At 36.3% G+C, this 15,429-nt stretch overlaps 1 protein-coding gene across 1 annotated transcript in view; it reads right to left on the bottom strand.

Moving 5' to 3' along the window:
* CAPN14 (calpain 14) overlaps positions 1-15,429 on the bottom strand; it is a 134,692-nt gene that overhangs the window by 109,192 nt on the left and 10,071 nt on the right. Inside the window, exons 7-11 of the mRNA XM_031949260.1 lie at positions 13,823-13,908; positions 11,840-11,914; positions 8,591-8,754; positions 7,453-7,616; positions 6,500-6,517 (exon numbers count right to left, since the gene is read on the bottom strand). Of these exons, the coding sequence (XP_031805120.1) occupies positions 6,500-6,517; positions 7,453-7,616; positions 8,591-8,754; positions 11,840-11,914; positions 13,823-13,908 (507 nt within the window). The remainder of the gene's footprint in view (positions 1-6,499; positions 6,518-7,452; positions 7,617-8,590; positions 8,755-11,839; positions 11,915-13,822; positions 13,909-15,429) is intronic.

Below are 15,429 nucleotides of genomic sequence, written 5' to 3' on the forward strand. Positions count from 1 at the left end.
GGTTTGTGTTTTATCTGGAAATGTCCCAGGACACTTACTTGGTGAATCTGGCATTTTTTAAGCTGAAACACCAAATCCCTTTTTAATTTATTCTTGTTAATTTACAATCACTACTGTAGCTTCAAAATAGATATACCCTTTGTCTCTCTGTCTCTGTCTCTCTCTATCTCTCTGTCTTTCTCTTTGTCTCTGTCTGTCTGTCTCTTTCTCTCTATCTCTGTCTTTATCTTTCTCTCTGTCTATCTATCTTTCTCTGTCTTTTTCTCTCTTTCTGTCTCTGTCTCTCTGTGTCTCTTCTTTTTCTCTCTCTCTCTCTGTCTCTGTCTCTCTCTCTCTCTCTCTTTCTCTCTGTCTCTCTGTCTCTGTCTCTGTCTCTCTTTCTCTCTGTGACTCTGTCTCTGTTTCTGTCTTTGTCTCTGTTTCTGTCTCTTTCTCTCTCTGTCTCTGTCTATCTGTCCCTATCTATCTTTCTCTCTGTCTCTGTCTTTCTCTGTTTTTCTCTCTGTCTCTGTCTCTCTGTGTCTCTGTCTTTCTCTCTATCTCTCTGTGTCTCTCTTTCTGTCTCTATCACTCTCTGTCTGTTTCTTTTGTCCCTTCCTGTTTATGCTGCAATTCATCTCTCCCTTAAAGAGGTATGCTTCATGGCTTTTCGACATGCCCATATATCACATACTCAGGTTTTATGTGTTTTATAATGCAGTCAATACTGTGATTTATTCTTCTCTCTATGTTGTGACAGTCCTCAATACTATATCTTGGTATTCATCTAAGTGTTCAATAAATTCTGAAATGGATCTTGCAGCTACTGGCTCTGGCCTAAGTTGGGCTCAGATTTCACCTTGAGCAGCTGAAAGGATTTTTGGGAGGAAAGTTCCTCACTGAGATAATAGTTCCTAAGACCCCTTCACTTCCCTATGACCTCTTGCCTTGTGACACTGAGTCATTGCTACTTAGCTTTTACTGTGGCCTGGGCTTGAGACCTTAGGCAGTTTACAGTACCAATGCATCAGATGTTCCTCAGGAACACAGATGGCTTAGGAAAATACCAATGCAGAAACACAGGGAAAACATCCCAGATAATCCGACCCCCAGAGTTTCATTGTTCTTCCATTAAAAGATCATCTCTCTCATTTCCCCTCCTTCCAATTCACATAATCCACTCATCTGAGTACAGTGATACAATCTTAAAATCAATCCCAAGCCCAAATCTAATTTATCTTTATTTTTTCTTATATTCAAGCCTCAAAGTAGGAAAGAAGCTGGTGCTCTCCTAAGGGGTATAAGCAGCAGCTCCTGTTAGATTGTTAGGAATACTAGGATTTGAAAATTAGGATTAGAGCAACTCAGAGGAACTCTTCCCAACATTCTCCTCCAAACAACTTTAAAATAACACTGACTCAAATCAAATTCTGGAGCAGCAGACATAACAAAAGGTCAGTCAGGGTGAGACAATTTCCAGCCTAAGAAAACTTAGGAAGTTGGTGGGAGAAGTTTGTGACATTGGGGTGGAAGCCACACATGAAGCAACAGCAAAATCAGGAAATCTTAGCCCAGAGATGGGAAGGAGTCAGACAACTGGTCAGAAAGAAATTACAGGGGACCCTGTGCTGGCACTGAGTACACTTGGAGCTGACTGGCAACTCTATTGCCCATATACAGTTCTGGGTTGCAGTTCTAGGGAAGAGAGGAGTTCTGGGGGTCAGTCACAAGGCAGCAGTGTCCCCTGGTTGCTGTTCCAAGGCAAGGAGATTATGGCTAGAAGAACTAGTCGTTCTTCCTGGATTAAAACCATTCTGTAAACCAGGAGAGCAATGACCAGACTTCTCCTAGGGTCACGCCTCATTAAAAGTACCAAGAGCCCCAGAACTAGCTCTGAAAATAGCATCGTAAAAAAGCCTGAACCTTGAGACAGTGCCTCCCCAAGATGAGCAGAACCCAACTTTATTTATTTTTGCATTTTAATAGCTTTTTAAAATTTTACCAAATACAAAGATAGTTTTCAATATTTACCTTTGAAAAACCTTGTGTTCTAACTTTTTCTCCTCCCCTCCCACTTCCCTCCTCCTATACATAGCAAGCAATCCAATATAATTTTAATATGTGCAATTCTTCTTCACATTATTTGTCATGCTGCACAAGAAAAATCAGATCAAAAAGTGAAAGAAAAAAAGACAAGAGAAAAAAAAGTCAAACAAACAACAATAAATAAGGTGAAAATACTATTCTTTGATCCATATTCAGTCCCTATAGCCCTCTCTCTGGATGCCAATGGCTCTTTCCAACACAAGGTTTTTGGAATTGCCTTGAATCACCTCATTGCTAGGAAGAGCCAAGTCCATCACAATTGGTCATTACATAATCTTATTGTTGCTGTGTACAGTGTTCTCTTATCTCTACTCACTTCACTTAGTTTCAGTTCACATAAATTTTTCCAGGCTTCAGAGACCAACTTTAATATAAAATTCAAAATAAAGAAATAGCTAGAAAAATAAGCAAATAACAACAAAAGAACTTAATTATAAAAACAACTACAGCATTTGAGAAGACCAAAACATAAACTCAGAAGAAAACAATATGAAAACAGTTACAAAGCCTCAAAGAAAAATGTTAATTGAACCCACACCCAACAAGAATCCTGGACTGTTAATGAAAGAGATAAGTGGTAGAATTAAAAGTGGGGAAAGAAATGAGAATAATGCAAGAAACTTATGAAATGAGAATTTACAGCTTGGTAAAAAAAAAAAAAGATATAAAAAAATTGAAGGAAATAACAACTTAATAACAACTTAAAAAACTTAAAAAAAAATAACAACTTAAAAAATTGGCCAAGTGGGGGAAAAACACAAAAAAGCTCACTAAAGAAAATAATTCCTTAAAAAAAATAGAATTAGGCAAATGGAAGCTAATAACTCCATGAGACATCAAGAACAATTAAACTAAATCAAACATAAAAAACAAATAGAAAATAATGTGAAAAATCCCATCAGAAAAATGATTGACCTGAAAATAGATCAAAGACAGATAATATAAGAAGTATTGGACTACTGGAAAGACCTTCGACATCATATTTCAAGAAATTATCAGGAAAACCGTTCTGATATTTAAATCCAGAGGGTAAAATAGAAATTGAAAGAATTCACAAATCATTTCCTAAGAGAGACCTCAAAATGAATATTCTCCAGGAATATTATAGCCAAATTCCAGAGCTCCTAGATCAGAGAGAAAATACTTCAAGCAGCCTAAAAGAAATAATTTAAATATTGTATAGCACAATCAGAATCACACAAGATTTAGTGACTTCCATATTTAAAAAAAAATAGAGGTCTTATAAAATGATATACTGGAAAACTAAGGGGCTAATATTACAACAAAAATAACCAATCCAGAAGAAACTGAATATGATCACTAAAGGCAAGAGGCACCTTCCTGATGAAAAGATCAGAGATAAACAGAAAATTTGACATTCAAACACAGAACTTGAGAAGCATAAAAAGATAAACATGAAAGAGTAATTATAAGGGTCTCAATAAAGTCAAACTGTTTCTATTCCTACATGAAGAAATGATAATATAACTCTCAAGAACTTTATTATTATTAGGGCAGTTTAAAAAAAAGTTTACATAGAGAGCATGGATGTGAGTTGATTATGTTGAAATGATTTTTAAAAAAATATAGGTAAGAAAGAAGGATTCCCTGGGAGGAGAAGGAAGGGAGAAATAGAATTGAGAAAATTTTCTCTCATCAAAGAAGAGCTATGCAAGAAAGAAGTGTTACAATGGAGCAAAATGCTTGAAACTCAATTAGTTCAAAGAAGGGTTTAATTGTATATAAAAATGTACTTCCATAGGGAAATAGAAAGAGAAGGATATAATAGATAAGCAATGAGAGATGATAAAAGGAAGGGCAAATTAAGGGAGGCAGTGACTAGAAGCAAAATAAATTTTTGAGGAGAGACAGATCAGAAAAAAGAGAGAGAAAAAGTAACAGATGAAAATGGGAAAACCATGATTAGTAATCATAACTGTGAATGTGAATGGGATGAGCTTACTCATAAAATGAAAGCACTTAGCAGAAAGGATTAGAAATCAAAATCCAACAATATGTTGTTTACAAGAGACACACTGAAACAGTAAGACAAAACAGAGTTAAAATAAAGGACTGGAGCAAAATCTAATATGCTTTAGCTGAAAGTAAAAATAAAAGGCAGAGGTAACAATCATGATCTCAAACAAAGCAAAAGCAAAAATGAACATAAGAGATAATCAGGGAAACTACATTTTGCTAAAAGATACCACATATAAAGTAATATTCAAAAAATTTGCAGCAAGTTTCTCTGATAAAGGCCTCATTTCTCAAATAAATACTATGTATAGAACTGAGTCAAATTTATTAAAACAAGAGCAATTCTATAGTTGATAAATGGTCAAAGGCTATAAACACACTTTTCTATAATTATATGGAAAAAATGCTCTAAATCATTTGTTCATTCTTCATTTTCAAAGAAGATCATCACAGGGTAATGTTTTCACTTGCATATGAATCAGATTTAAATGAGGCAGAGTTGCACAACATTGCCAGTCTTACCCTCTCTTTCAGTCTCATTAAAATCCCATAACAAAACCAAAGTCAAGCCCACTGACAATGGCCTGGGATGTCTGTGGTATCTTCAGTGTCTGACCAGTCTCTAAGCACTCCATAGTGCCTGCTTCAGTTGCCTTCAAATTTGCTCATTCTGACTTACATGAATTGATGCTAAGTGAAGTGAGTAGAACCAAAAGAATACTGTATGCAGCAGCAACAAGATTATACAATGATCAATTCTGTTGGATGTGGGTCTTTTCAACATGACTTGAGGTGATTCAGGCCAATTCCAATGGACTTGTAATGGAGAAAGCCAACTGCATCCAGAGAGAGGACTGTGGAGTTTGGGTGTGGATCACAACAGAGTATTTTCACAATTTTTGTTGTTTGCTTTTGTTTTCTTTCTCATTTAAAAAATTTTGACCTGATTTTTCTTGTGCATCATGATAATTATGGAAATATTTATAGAAGAATTACACATGTTTAGCAAATTGGATTACTTGTTTAAGGGAGGGGATGAGAGAAAGAGAGGGAGAAAAAAAATTGGAACACAAGGCTTTGCAAAGATGAATGTTGAAAACTGTACATATGTTTTGAAAATAAAAAGTTTTTAAAAAAAGAAAAGAAAAATTGAATAGAAAAAAAATTTGCTCATTCATTCATTCTACTAGGGAAGGTCCTCACATGTTTAGTGTAGCCATCCCCTTAATTCACCAATGGATTTGAGGTCTATTGGTTACTCTCAACATGGTTAGCCCATCTGCTGAGATAGTTTTATCAGGATTATGACTGTTGTGCTTAATATAGCTTCTTGGAGTCAAAAGTGAGAGTTGGGTGATAGGGACACAAAAGATAGAAAAACAATTTTGTAAAAAGGCTCAACACATTCTCACATCAGAGGAGCTTATTATCCTCCCTGAGCACTCTGTACTGCCCTCTAAATCACTATTGATTAAAGAAAGGCAAATTAAAACAACTCTGTGCTACCTTATACCTATCATAAATAACAAATGGTGAAGAGAATGTGGGAAAATAGGTACACAAATGAACTGGCGAATTGGTGAAATTCAACCATTTTGGAGAACAATTTGGAACTATGCTCAAAGGACTATAAAAGTATGTATACTCTTTGACCCAGGAATACCATTTCTAGATCTGTAATCCAAAAGAAAAAAAGGCCTATATACACAAAAATAAATATTTATATCAGCTATTTTTGGGGTGCAAAAAACTGGAAATCAAGGGAATGCTTATTAATTGAGGAGTGGCTGAACAAGTTATAGCACATCATTGTGATGGAGTACTATTGCACTGTAAGAAATGTTTCAGAAAAATATGGTAAGAATTATATTCACTGATGTAAGTGAAGTGAGAAAAACCAGGTGATCATTGTGCACAGTAACAGCAATTCTATCTATGATCAACTATGAAAGGCTTAGCTACTATGATCAATACAATAATCCAGACAGTTCCAACTATTATCAAACTATTATTAATAGTAAAAACTATTATCTGCCTTCAATGAGAGAACCGATGAACTCACTGCAAAGTGAAGTATAAATTTTTTACTTTCTATATCTTACTTTTTTTAAAAAAGGGCTAATATAGAAATATGTTTTGCATATTTCACAGCTAAAATTGATATATCACTTACCTTCTTTGTGGATATTGGAGGGAGTAGGAGGAAAGGAGAAAATTTGGAACTCAAATTTAAAGGAAATTTTAAAAGGAAAGAATGTTAAAAATCAATTTTAAAAAGAATAATAGGTGTTCTTTTAGTTGTACAAACCCATAGCAGATGACATCATTTTGGGACCTCATTTATACAAGAATGTTAGAGTTAAACCAAAGATAAATGGTTTCTCATTTGGTGACATGTCATAGCTATAGCCTGTAGGAATGACTGACTTCCAAGTCATAGACTCACCTCATTCACCTGGAGGACAAGAAAAGAGAACAGATTAGTCAAGAAATTCAGTTTATAAACCCAAACCTACAGCCTCAAAGGCCAAATTGATAGAATTCTCAAATTATGAGATTGGAATATATGTTCTCTTAGGTCCCTTGTAGCACTAAGAAATTCTGATTCTATGCCTATCCCAAGGAATAACTAACCAAAGACCACTGCTGAAGAACCCTTCAAAATGACAGACTCAGATGAAATGATCTACATGGGGCTAAGGATGAAGGATGGATAAGTAGACCTGAAAGAAGAAGACATTAGGGTTGGAAAAGATTTATTCTGCTTCAAGAGAAACTCTACATTTCACTTCTTCAGAGAACTTTGCCATAAACTGGGTCATAGAATTTTCTGCCATTGAATCTGGTCTGTTGCCCCCAAAATAATTCTTATTATGGAATACTCAATACAGTGGTCATCCACCATCTGCTTGGACACTTCAAAACAGCAGATGACACTTATTTATTGGGTTTGCCATATTAGGGATTCCTTTTGTGTGAGAGGTGGTATATGGTAATTGAAATCTCTTTCAATTCTATGATTCTATGAAAATTTACTAAATATTTTCAGAAAGAGGCAAAATTTCAGAGTGCCTTTGGATTAGGGATTAGACCTGTTATACTTGATTCTAAAGGGGCTAACTAAAAGCAATGGTGGAAGAAAAATAGAAACAAACTTTGACTTGATATTTTTAAAGTCTTTTTTTTAATAATTAGCATTATCCAAAAGTGGAATATTGATGGAGAAGAGTGAAAAAGAGTTTTAAGAAAAAAAAAAGGGATAATAAATAGGCTATACTTGGTCATTATTCCAAAAGAGAATTAAAGACCTTTTGCGATGGTGAAACCAATATATTTCTGATCCCATACTGAATATCACTCGGTTAGGTTAATCCAAATATTTCCACCTACCCTGAAAAGAAAGATGCCAATGGGGAGATGCTTCATTTGGTTGCGGTGAAGGCTCTTCGACTTCTGCATAAGCGAAACCAAGACACTGCAGGGTGTTGAGGACTTCTTGCTTTCATCAGCACTTAGGACAGTAAGTTGAAATTGTGGATTCATCCAAAATGTTTCTGAGGAGAGAGAGGTTAAACCCATCAGAGGCTTACTAATAAAAAAAAAAATCCTAGGTTTCCCTAGCATCCCCTTATTTGAAGGGACTTCAAAGGACATCTAGTCCAGCTTAAGACCTTGAGAGCTTACTCTCCTGTTTAGTGATTGCCTCATACAGAAAAGCAGTTTGCTATAGCCATAATAACTTCACTTCTTTCTATTCTTCCTCCATAGTTTCCTTACTAATACTTTTACTACCTATAGTCTGTCTTTTTCTCCTTTTTTCCTCCTTTCCCTATCTCCAGTCCTGAAACCACAAAATATGATCAAAATACTCTGCTACTGTTCTTTCCTAAATTGTGTCTACCCGAGGGTCTCACAAGCCATCCCTGCTAATTTCCAGACCAAAGTTCTTTTCCCTGGTCACCAATTCCCAATGTGTATAGTTTCCTCCATTGAAACGTAAATTTCTACATTGGATTTTTCCTGATTTCCTCAAATGCCCTCTATCCCATAGTGCCTTGTTTTAACTGCCTCATATTCATTTGTACTTATTTTCCTTATATGCTATAAATACTTATATATGTATTATAGATCTTCTAGTGAAACTTATGGAACCCTTCTCATAATATAATTTTAAATGCACAAAACACAATATGTAAGGTTACAATGGAAATCAATAATAGTGATTTAGACTTCAGTCTCTGAGTAAGAAAGTTGGAGGAGGAGGGAAGACGGATTAAATTGGACACTTGCCTCTCCATTGAATGCCTATGCTGGATTATATTCTGAGCCATATCTCTGTGATCATTCATCTCAAGAATTTTTTGTGTTTGGAAGAATATTCACAACATAGGGCATTTGAATCTGGAAGTCCGTCGGCTAAGTACCATTGTAAGCATTACACAAAACAAGAAAAAGCACATTTGTTGAGGACTATTGGAGTCCTCAGCCCCTTATACAAAGTTCTGACCCAACCTGTGGAATGACTCACCTGCGTGATGCCTTAGCCGGCCACCGGCTGTGCTGCCCTTCACCCATCTCCCAGTACTCAGAGAGCACATCCACTTCTTTCCCACTTCCTGACTCATCAGGTCTGGTGTCAGCTGACAGATGACCAGAGACACAAAATGGAATTTAAAGTCATGGAAGGACATCCTGAGAAAATAGACACAAAGCCCAAACTGGTGAAAGAAGACATCAGGACATGTTGGAGAAAGCTAGACTGTAGTTTAAACCTGACTTGACATAATGAAAGGATGGGAATCAAAAGATATAGAGTCAAAAAAAATCACAGTTTCATCTCTGCTACTCACTACTTATATAAACAAATTACATAGCTTTTTGGCATCTTCGTGTGAAAAATACAGATAATATTTGTGCAACATGACCCTAGGGGTGATTGTGAGGATAAATGTATGGGTGGGGCAATGAGGGTGCTATCCCAAAGCACTAAATTTTAGAAGGTACTAACAGCACTGACACACCTATAATGTAGGAACAGCTGAGCATAATAAAACATATTTATTGAAATGGAAAATCACAATATCCTTGTTATATCTTAGAGAACAATGTCCAGATTCTCTTCTTGCTATCCTATTCAATTGAATTTGTATTAGAAAGTTGATTTGAAAGTGTATTTTATGATCTTTATCCAGGACACATTTTTAAGATAACCTGAATCATTCATTGCTAGTTATGGTTCTCATTGTGGGTTGAATGGGATGATAGAAGTAGAAAAGGGATTTTGTAACCCTAAATAATTGTGTACTCATTTTTGGGGGATGGGGGAGGTTGAACCTGTGGTATCATTTGTATATCAACAATAACAACAATAGCATTTATATAACAATTTCAAGATTTACAAAATATACTTATTTTATTTTTTAATTCTCTTCATGACCCTGGATGCTATTATTATCTTCATTTTACAGATGAAGAAACTAAAGTAAAGAGAAGGTAAGTGTCTGGACTTTTTATTATGCCCAGTGTCCTGTGGTTAGTAAGTGTCTGAGGCTTGATTTCAGATCCAATTTTGTTGAGTTTAGGCCCAGAGCTTTTATTTAAGGAATTCCCAGTGAGAAAATCCCTCTCACCAATGAAGATAAGAGATTGCATGATTTACCTAGACTCCCACAGCTACTATATGTATCAGAGGTGGGAGATGCATCAGGTCTTCCTATTTCTGGGGCCAGTACTCTAACCAGTATACATACAGACACAATCCTTTTTTTTTTCCCCAAACTGTAACCTTCATTGAACTTCCCCATCCACAGAAGTCTTTGGAGATTGCAAGGTAAAATCTAAGTGAATCTAGAGTGAGATTTCATCATCAGTAAGAATCAGGGCCCTTGGAGTTAAATTAGCTATTTAATATACGTGGATTGATCCTATGCAATATATCTCTCCTTCCCCTGTAAGTGACCTTGAAAGGAGATAAAGATTTTGCAATCTATCAACCAAAGAATATTTATGGGCATCTACTCTGTACTAGACCCTAGGCTAAATGCTATGTGAATACAAAGAAATGTATAATTTGCTTTCCATGAAGTTCCCATGGATTGGCAGAAACAATCTATCTGTGAAAAAATTACAGGAAATAATAATGATATTTACCATAATAGCTAGCATAACTCTTTAAGGTTTTCAAAGTGTTTTACATATCTTAATTCATTTGGCTGTCCTAACAATTTTAGTATGCTAGTTTTAATATTGGTATTAATATTGGGCCCCTTTTTCTTATTCTTTTATGAAGCTATCTCATTTGGTGATCTCATAATTCCTAGGGATTCAATCATCTCTGCAGATGATTCTCACATCTAGTCCTAATCTCTCCTGAATTCTAGTGCCTCATCATCAATTATCTTTTTGAACATGGTCCCAGACAGAACTCATTATCTTTCTCTTTTCCCAACTTTTTGTTGCTGTTGATGCTATCTCCATCCAGTCAATTACCCAGGATTGCAGCCACTGTGTCATCCTTGATTCCTAGCTTACATTCACTCTACATGTCCAATCTGCTGTCCATCTCATCAGCATCTTTCACATGTCTCCTCCCTATTTACATGGCTGCCATTTGCACCTTTTGCAATAGCCTGGAGGTGATTGGAAGCCATTGTATTTGCTGAGCAGGGACATTACACAATCAGACCTATGCTTTAGGAACATTAATAACTGAAAGGAGGATGAGTTGGAATAGGGAGAGAAGCAGGGAGGCTACTGCAGCAGGTGCAATAAAATGGTGAGAACCTGAGTGAGAAAGATGCTGTTCCTTACCCACAACCCTCCATGTCTCAGGTGTACACTTCTACTCTGGCTGTCCCTCATGCCCTACATATTCCTGCTTCTTATCTCTGCTTTTTAGTTTCTCCGGATTAAAAACTCAGACCAAGTCTCACCTCTTGCCCCCTGATGGCTCGTACCTTCCCTCAATTGTCTTTCATCTCCATATTCTGAATATATTTTCTATGTGGAGGAAGGCACTATAACTTTCACATGTACAAATTAATAAGTGTGGGTATGTATGTTATATTTATATTTACATATGTATATACATATATGTATATAACTTTTATACATATATGCAGATAGATAGATGTGCATATATGGACATATATAAGATGTCCCATATCAGCTACTGGCAAAGTTGAGGTGAGAGCTTGTTTTCCCTTCTTTCCCACTTCCCTATCTTAAGGAGCCTTAAGTAGCACTGCTCCCATCCACCTCTCTCTCCAACAGTTTGACAAAAGGTCTTTAAAAGTCCCCTTCAATCAACATTTTTAGAAGCAAATATAATTATGGGGTAGGAGGTTGCTAAAACAAAACCTAGGACAGCAGCCCAACATGGGTAGAGCCCCAGGATACAGCAAGGCAGTCAGAAGAGGAAGGAATGGAGGAATAACAAGTAACTTATCCCAAGGTCTGGCAAAAAAGCAGTTAAAAAGGGAGGAGGAAGAGAGTTAACTTCCTGTAGTTTCCTATTTTAGCTAATGATTCTTGCTCTAAATTCAGTGTTACAAGACACTAAAGGAATGTAAGTCCTATTAGGATTCCCTAAATTTTAGCATGTAATTTTAAAGCCCCAGTTTCCCCATAGAACTTTTCATAGATATTAAGAATTCAGAGTTCCACTAAGAAAATAAGAGTACATGAGTAATAATAATAAGCAATGGAAAGGGCCAACAATGAGGGGGAAAACCCAGAATCTGAGCTGGGAAAAGTCTTCTATGCTCACTCCTCTTACCAGAACTCTCCATCCTCATCTTTCCGCAGAAGCAGAATCTTCTCCTTTGGATTTAGGAGATCCCATTTTTTTGACCTGAAGGACATGAAGAATGGTGAAGAGGAAGGATTGAAGTGCTATGGATAAAAATGCTCCATTAAACAGCTTTTGGGAAATGGTCCATTGTTCTTGAGGTGGTATGGGATAAGAGAAAGAGCTCTGAAATTGGAGTTATAAGACCCAAGTTCAAATCTAGCTCCATCATTTATTTCCGCTATGACCTTGAGCAGCATAATTTCTTAAAGCCTCAAGTTCCCCATCTGTAAAATGTGGGCATTTGATTACGGGACTGCTAAAGTCATTTCTAAATTTAGCTATCTGAGCATCCTGGCAGAGATAAGGTTGATTGATAATAATTTCAAATGCCTTACTGTCTTATTTTATCTAAACCTCAGAACAATCCAGAGAAGTAAAGATTAGAGATATTATTGTCTCTGTTTTATAGATGGAGAAACTGGGGCTCAGAAAGCTGAAGAGTTGCTCAGGATCACACAGAAACTAAATGCTGGAGGTAGAAAAGCAAGATCTCTGCTCATTCTAAATCCTTTCTGTTGTACTAACTTGCTTTTCTTCCTTTTTGCCATGTAGACCCAATTCTTTCTCCAGAAGTAAACTGACATTTTACAGTGTACATTTTACACATGTATTCTGGGAGCCAAATAATCCCTATTGCATAGAGTACCAGACTTGGAATTGGGAAGACCTGAGTTCTAAACTTACCTCAGCCCTTTAGTTATGTGATCCCAGGCTAAAGACTTAGTCCCGTTGAGCCTTCATTTTTTTTTCAACAGAATGGGAATAATATTAGCTCTCCAAGAGCTTTTCAAATCTTAAAGCATCATATAAATATAATAGGTAGCATTTAGATAAGTGCTTTAAGATTTGCACAGTGCTTTGAATATATTATCTCATTTTATCCTCCCAACAATAATAGGAAATAAAAGCTATTATTATCCTGATAATTGAGCAAGTAAAGGCAGAGAAAGGGTAAATGACTTGCCTAGAATCACACTGCTAGTAAGTTTCTGAAGATGAATTTGAACTCAGATCTTCTTGACTCCAGACCCAGTACTTTATCCATTGTGTCACCTCGCTGTTTACCAACAATTAGCATGGGCATTTCCAGAAAAGGTGAATAATCATATAACTTGAACTTTTGAAGTCATTTAATCCAACCTTGCAAAGGTTTTTTATAGAAAAAGAAACTAAGCGTTAGAGAGATTTGCCCAACATCACAGGAGTGACAGAGTTGAGGCTTGAGTCCACTCAGGATTTGTTAGAAATATTAAAGATATTCATTTTTTGATGGGGGTTAGACTGCATAGTCTGTAAGGTCCCTTGTAACTGAGATTCTGGGAGTCTGTAATCCAGAATAAAAAAGCCAAATGTTTTAGGACTGCACAGTTAAACTCTTCACTCTTCAGTTGCCTTTTAGTCAGGAAACCCCTGTCTCAGGAAAAAGAAAATGAGTAACAGGTTTCATTGTCCTGGGAAAGGCATATGTGTCATAATACACATGCATAAATACATACACACATATACCTATACACATATACACATGCAAATCCATATAGAAATGCACAAATGCATGAGCATATACTCCACACACATGTATACAGGAAAAATCATGTGTCTTTGCAAATGATCCAATAAAGAAGGCCCTGGATCATCTAATTCTGTCATTCTCCTGCATACAGAAACAAACCTCAAGGGCCAGCCTTCGGTAGCAGGAACTATATTGTAGAGATGTAATTCCAACTCAGCACTGTGCAGTCCACTAAGGCCTTGGGGGATCATTTCTTAGAGTCTAGACGCTTTGTATTTGTGCCAAGGTATGTGGTGCCATTTTCTGACTTCTGCCCATGAATGATAGCATTCTGTATCTTCCCTTTACTCCCATAACCACCTGTGACTCTATTTCTTCCATAATTGCATGAAGCTCACCTGTCACTCCAGTCTCCTTTCCATTCAACCTTTCCCCAAGGGTTTCTCAGCCTTACCAGGTATTCAGGCCTATTATGACAAGTCACCTGTATAAAATAAGGGATAGATGAGTTAGTAGACTCATATTTATGCAGCACTTGAAAGTTTATAAAGTATTTCTCCATTTATTAGATCATTTAATTTGTACAAATAGCCTTCTGAAGTAGGGAGAGAGAAAGTAGAATGCTAGTATTATGTATATAGCCAGAAGGAAACTTTGAACCTAACTGGATCACTGCCTCATTTTAGAGATGAAAAAACTAAGGCCCCAAACTTGCTCAAGGTCACACAGATAATTAGTGACAGATTTGGAATTTGAGCCCACGTCCTCTTTCTCCAGATCTGTCCTTCCCCTCCCACCATTAGGACACATGATCTAATACCATTTTCATTCTCATTTGAAATGAGGAAATGGAGGCTCCTATAAGTTATGAAATTTGCCTAAGGCCCAAAATAGATGATCTGTGACTTCTAATTCTAAGTTCTGCACTGTTTCCCTTCTAACTTCAATTATTTATGACTTTGAGATTCTTTCTACACTAATAATCATTAGCATTTATGTATTACTTTAAGGTTCTCAAAATGCTTTACAAATGTTGTCTCATTTTATCTCTACCAGACCATGGAAGATTGATGCTATTATTATCTTCATTATACAGATAGGAAAAAAAAACTGAGGCAGATAATAAATGGTTTTTCCAGTTATAAAACTATCAACTATCCAAATCAGGACTTGAACTCAGATCTTCCTGATTTCAGATCTCATATGCCATCAAGGGCTCCTTAGCTGACCATATTGTTTCTCTGCCAGAGTAGGAAAGCTGGTAATATCACCATCCTCATTCTCTCCAAAAAACTCAAAAATTCTCTAACACGATTGGAAATAAGGTGGGTCTGGCAGGTCACCCTATGGTACAGTAAAAGAAAAGTTTTATATCAGCAGGGAGCTCTAGGTATCTGGCTATACTTGATATAGAAACCAAAATTCGATTGAAGGGTTGGATGATATAGTAAATGACTGATGGAAAAGAAATGCAATAGAATGGAGAATAAAAGGAAAGCTGGAGGATTAGTTCTAGAAGGAGAAATATTTTTGAAGGATAGTAACTTAGTAGGAATGAGTTTTAGTAATGGAAGATTTGTTTAAGATAGCAGGGAAAAGACAGGAAACAGAACTTTAGGGAAACTGGGAAACTTTGGAACTATGGGATATTGAATGATAATAAATTTAAATGAAAGATACTGATTTTGGAGGTGTGGTTAGGAACAGAATAAGGAGAAAGGTAAAGTGGAATATGGCAATGTGGGCTTTTCCTTGAGAGAAGGGTACCCAGATTAGTAAAGTTAAGGCTTGCTGTCAATAAGCTCTATCTTGATGCATGACTAGAGAAGATAGGAATATTATATTGAGAAAGAACTCTTTAGGCAGTCGTTACCTCCAGAGAGCATCATGAAGGTTCTGAGAATAGATAGGGATATCTTTCTAACTCACAATGCTCTCTGTCTAGAGTAGAAAGACTTTCTTGTCTCAAAATAAAAGAAAGCAGCAAGAAAATAAAATGGTCTGT

Source organism: Sarcophilus harrisii, chromosome 2 (genome assembly GCF_902635505.1).
Source record: "Sarcophilus harrisii chromosome 2, mSarHar1.11, whole genome shotgun sequence".
Lineage (NCBI taxonomy): Eukaryota > Metazoa > Chordata > Mammalia > Dasyuromorphia > Dasyuridae > Sarcophilus > Sarcophilus harrisii.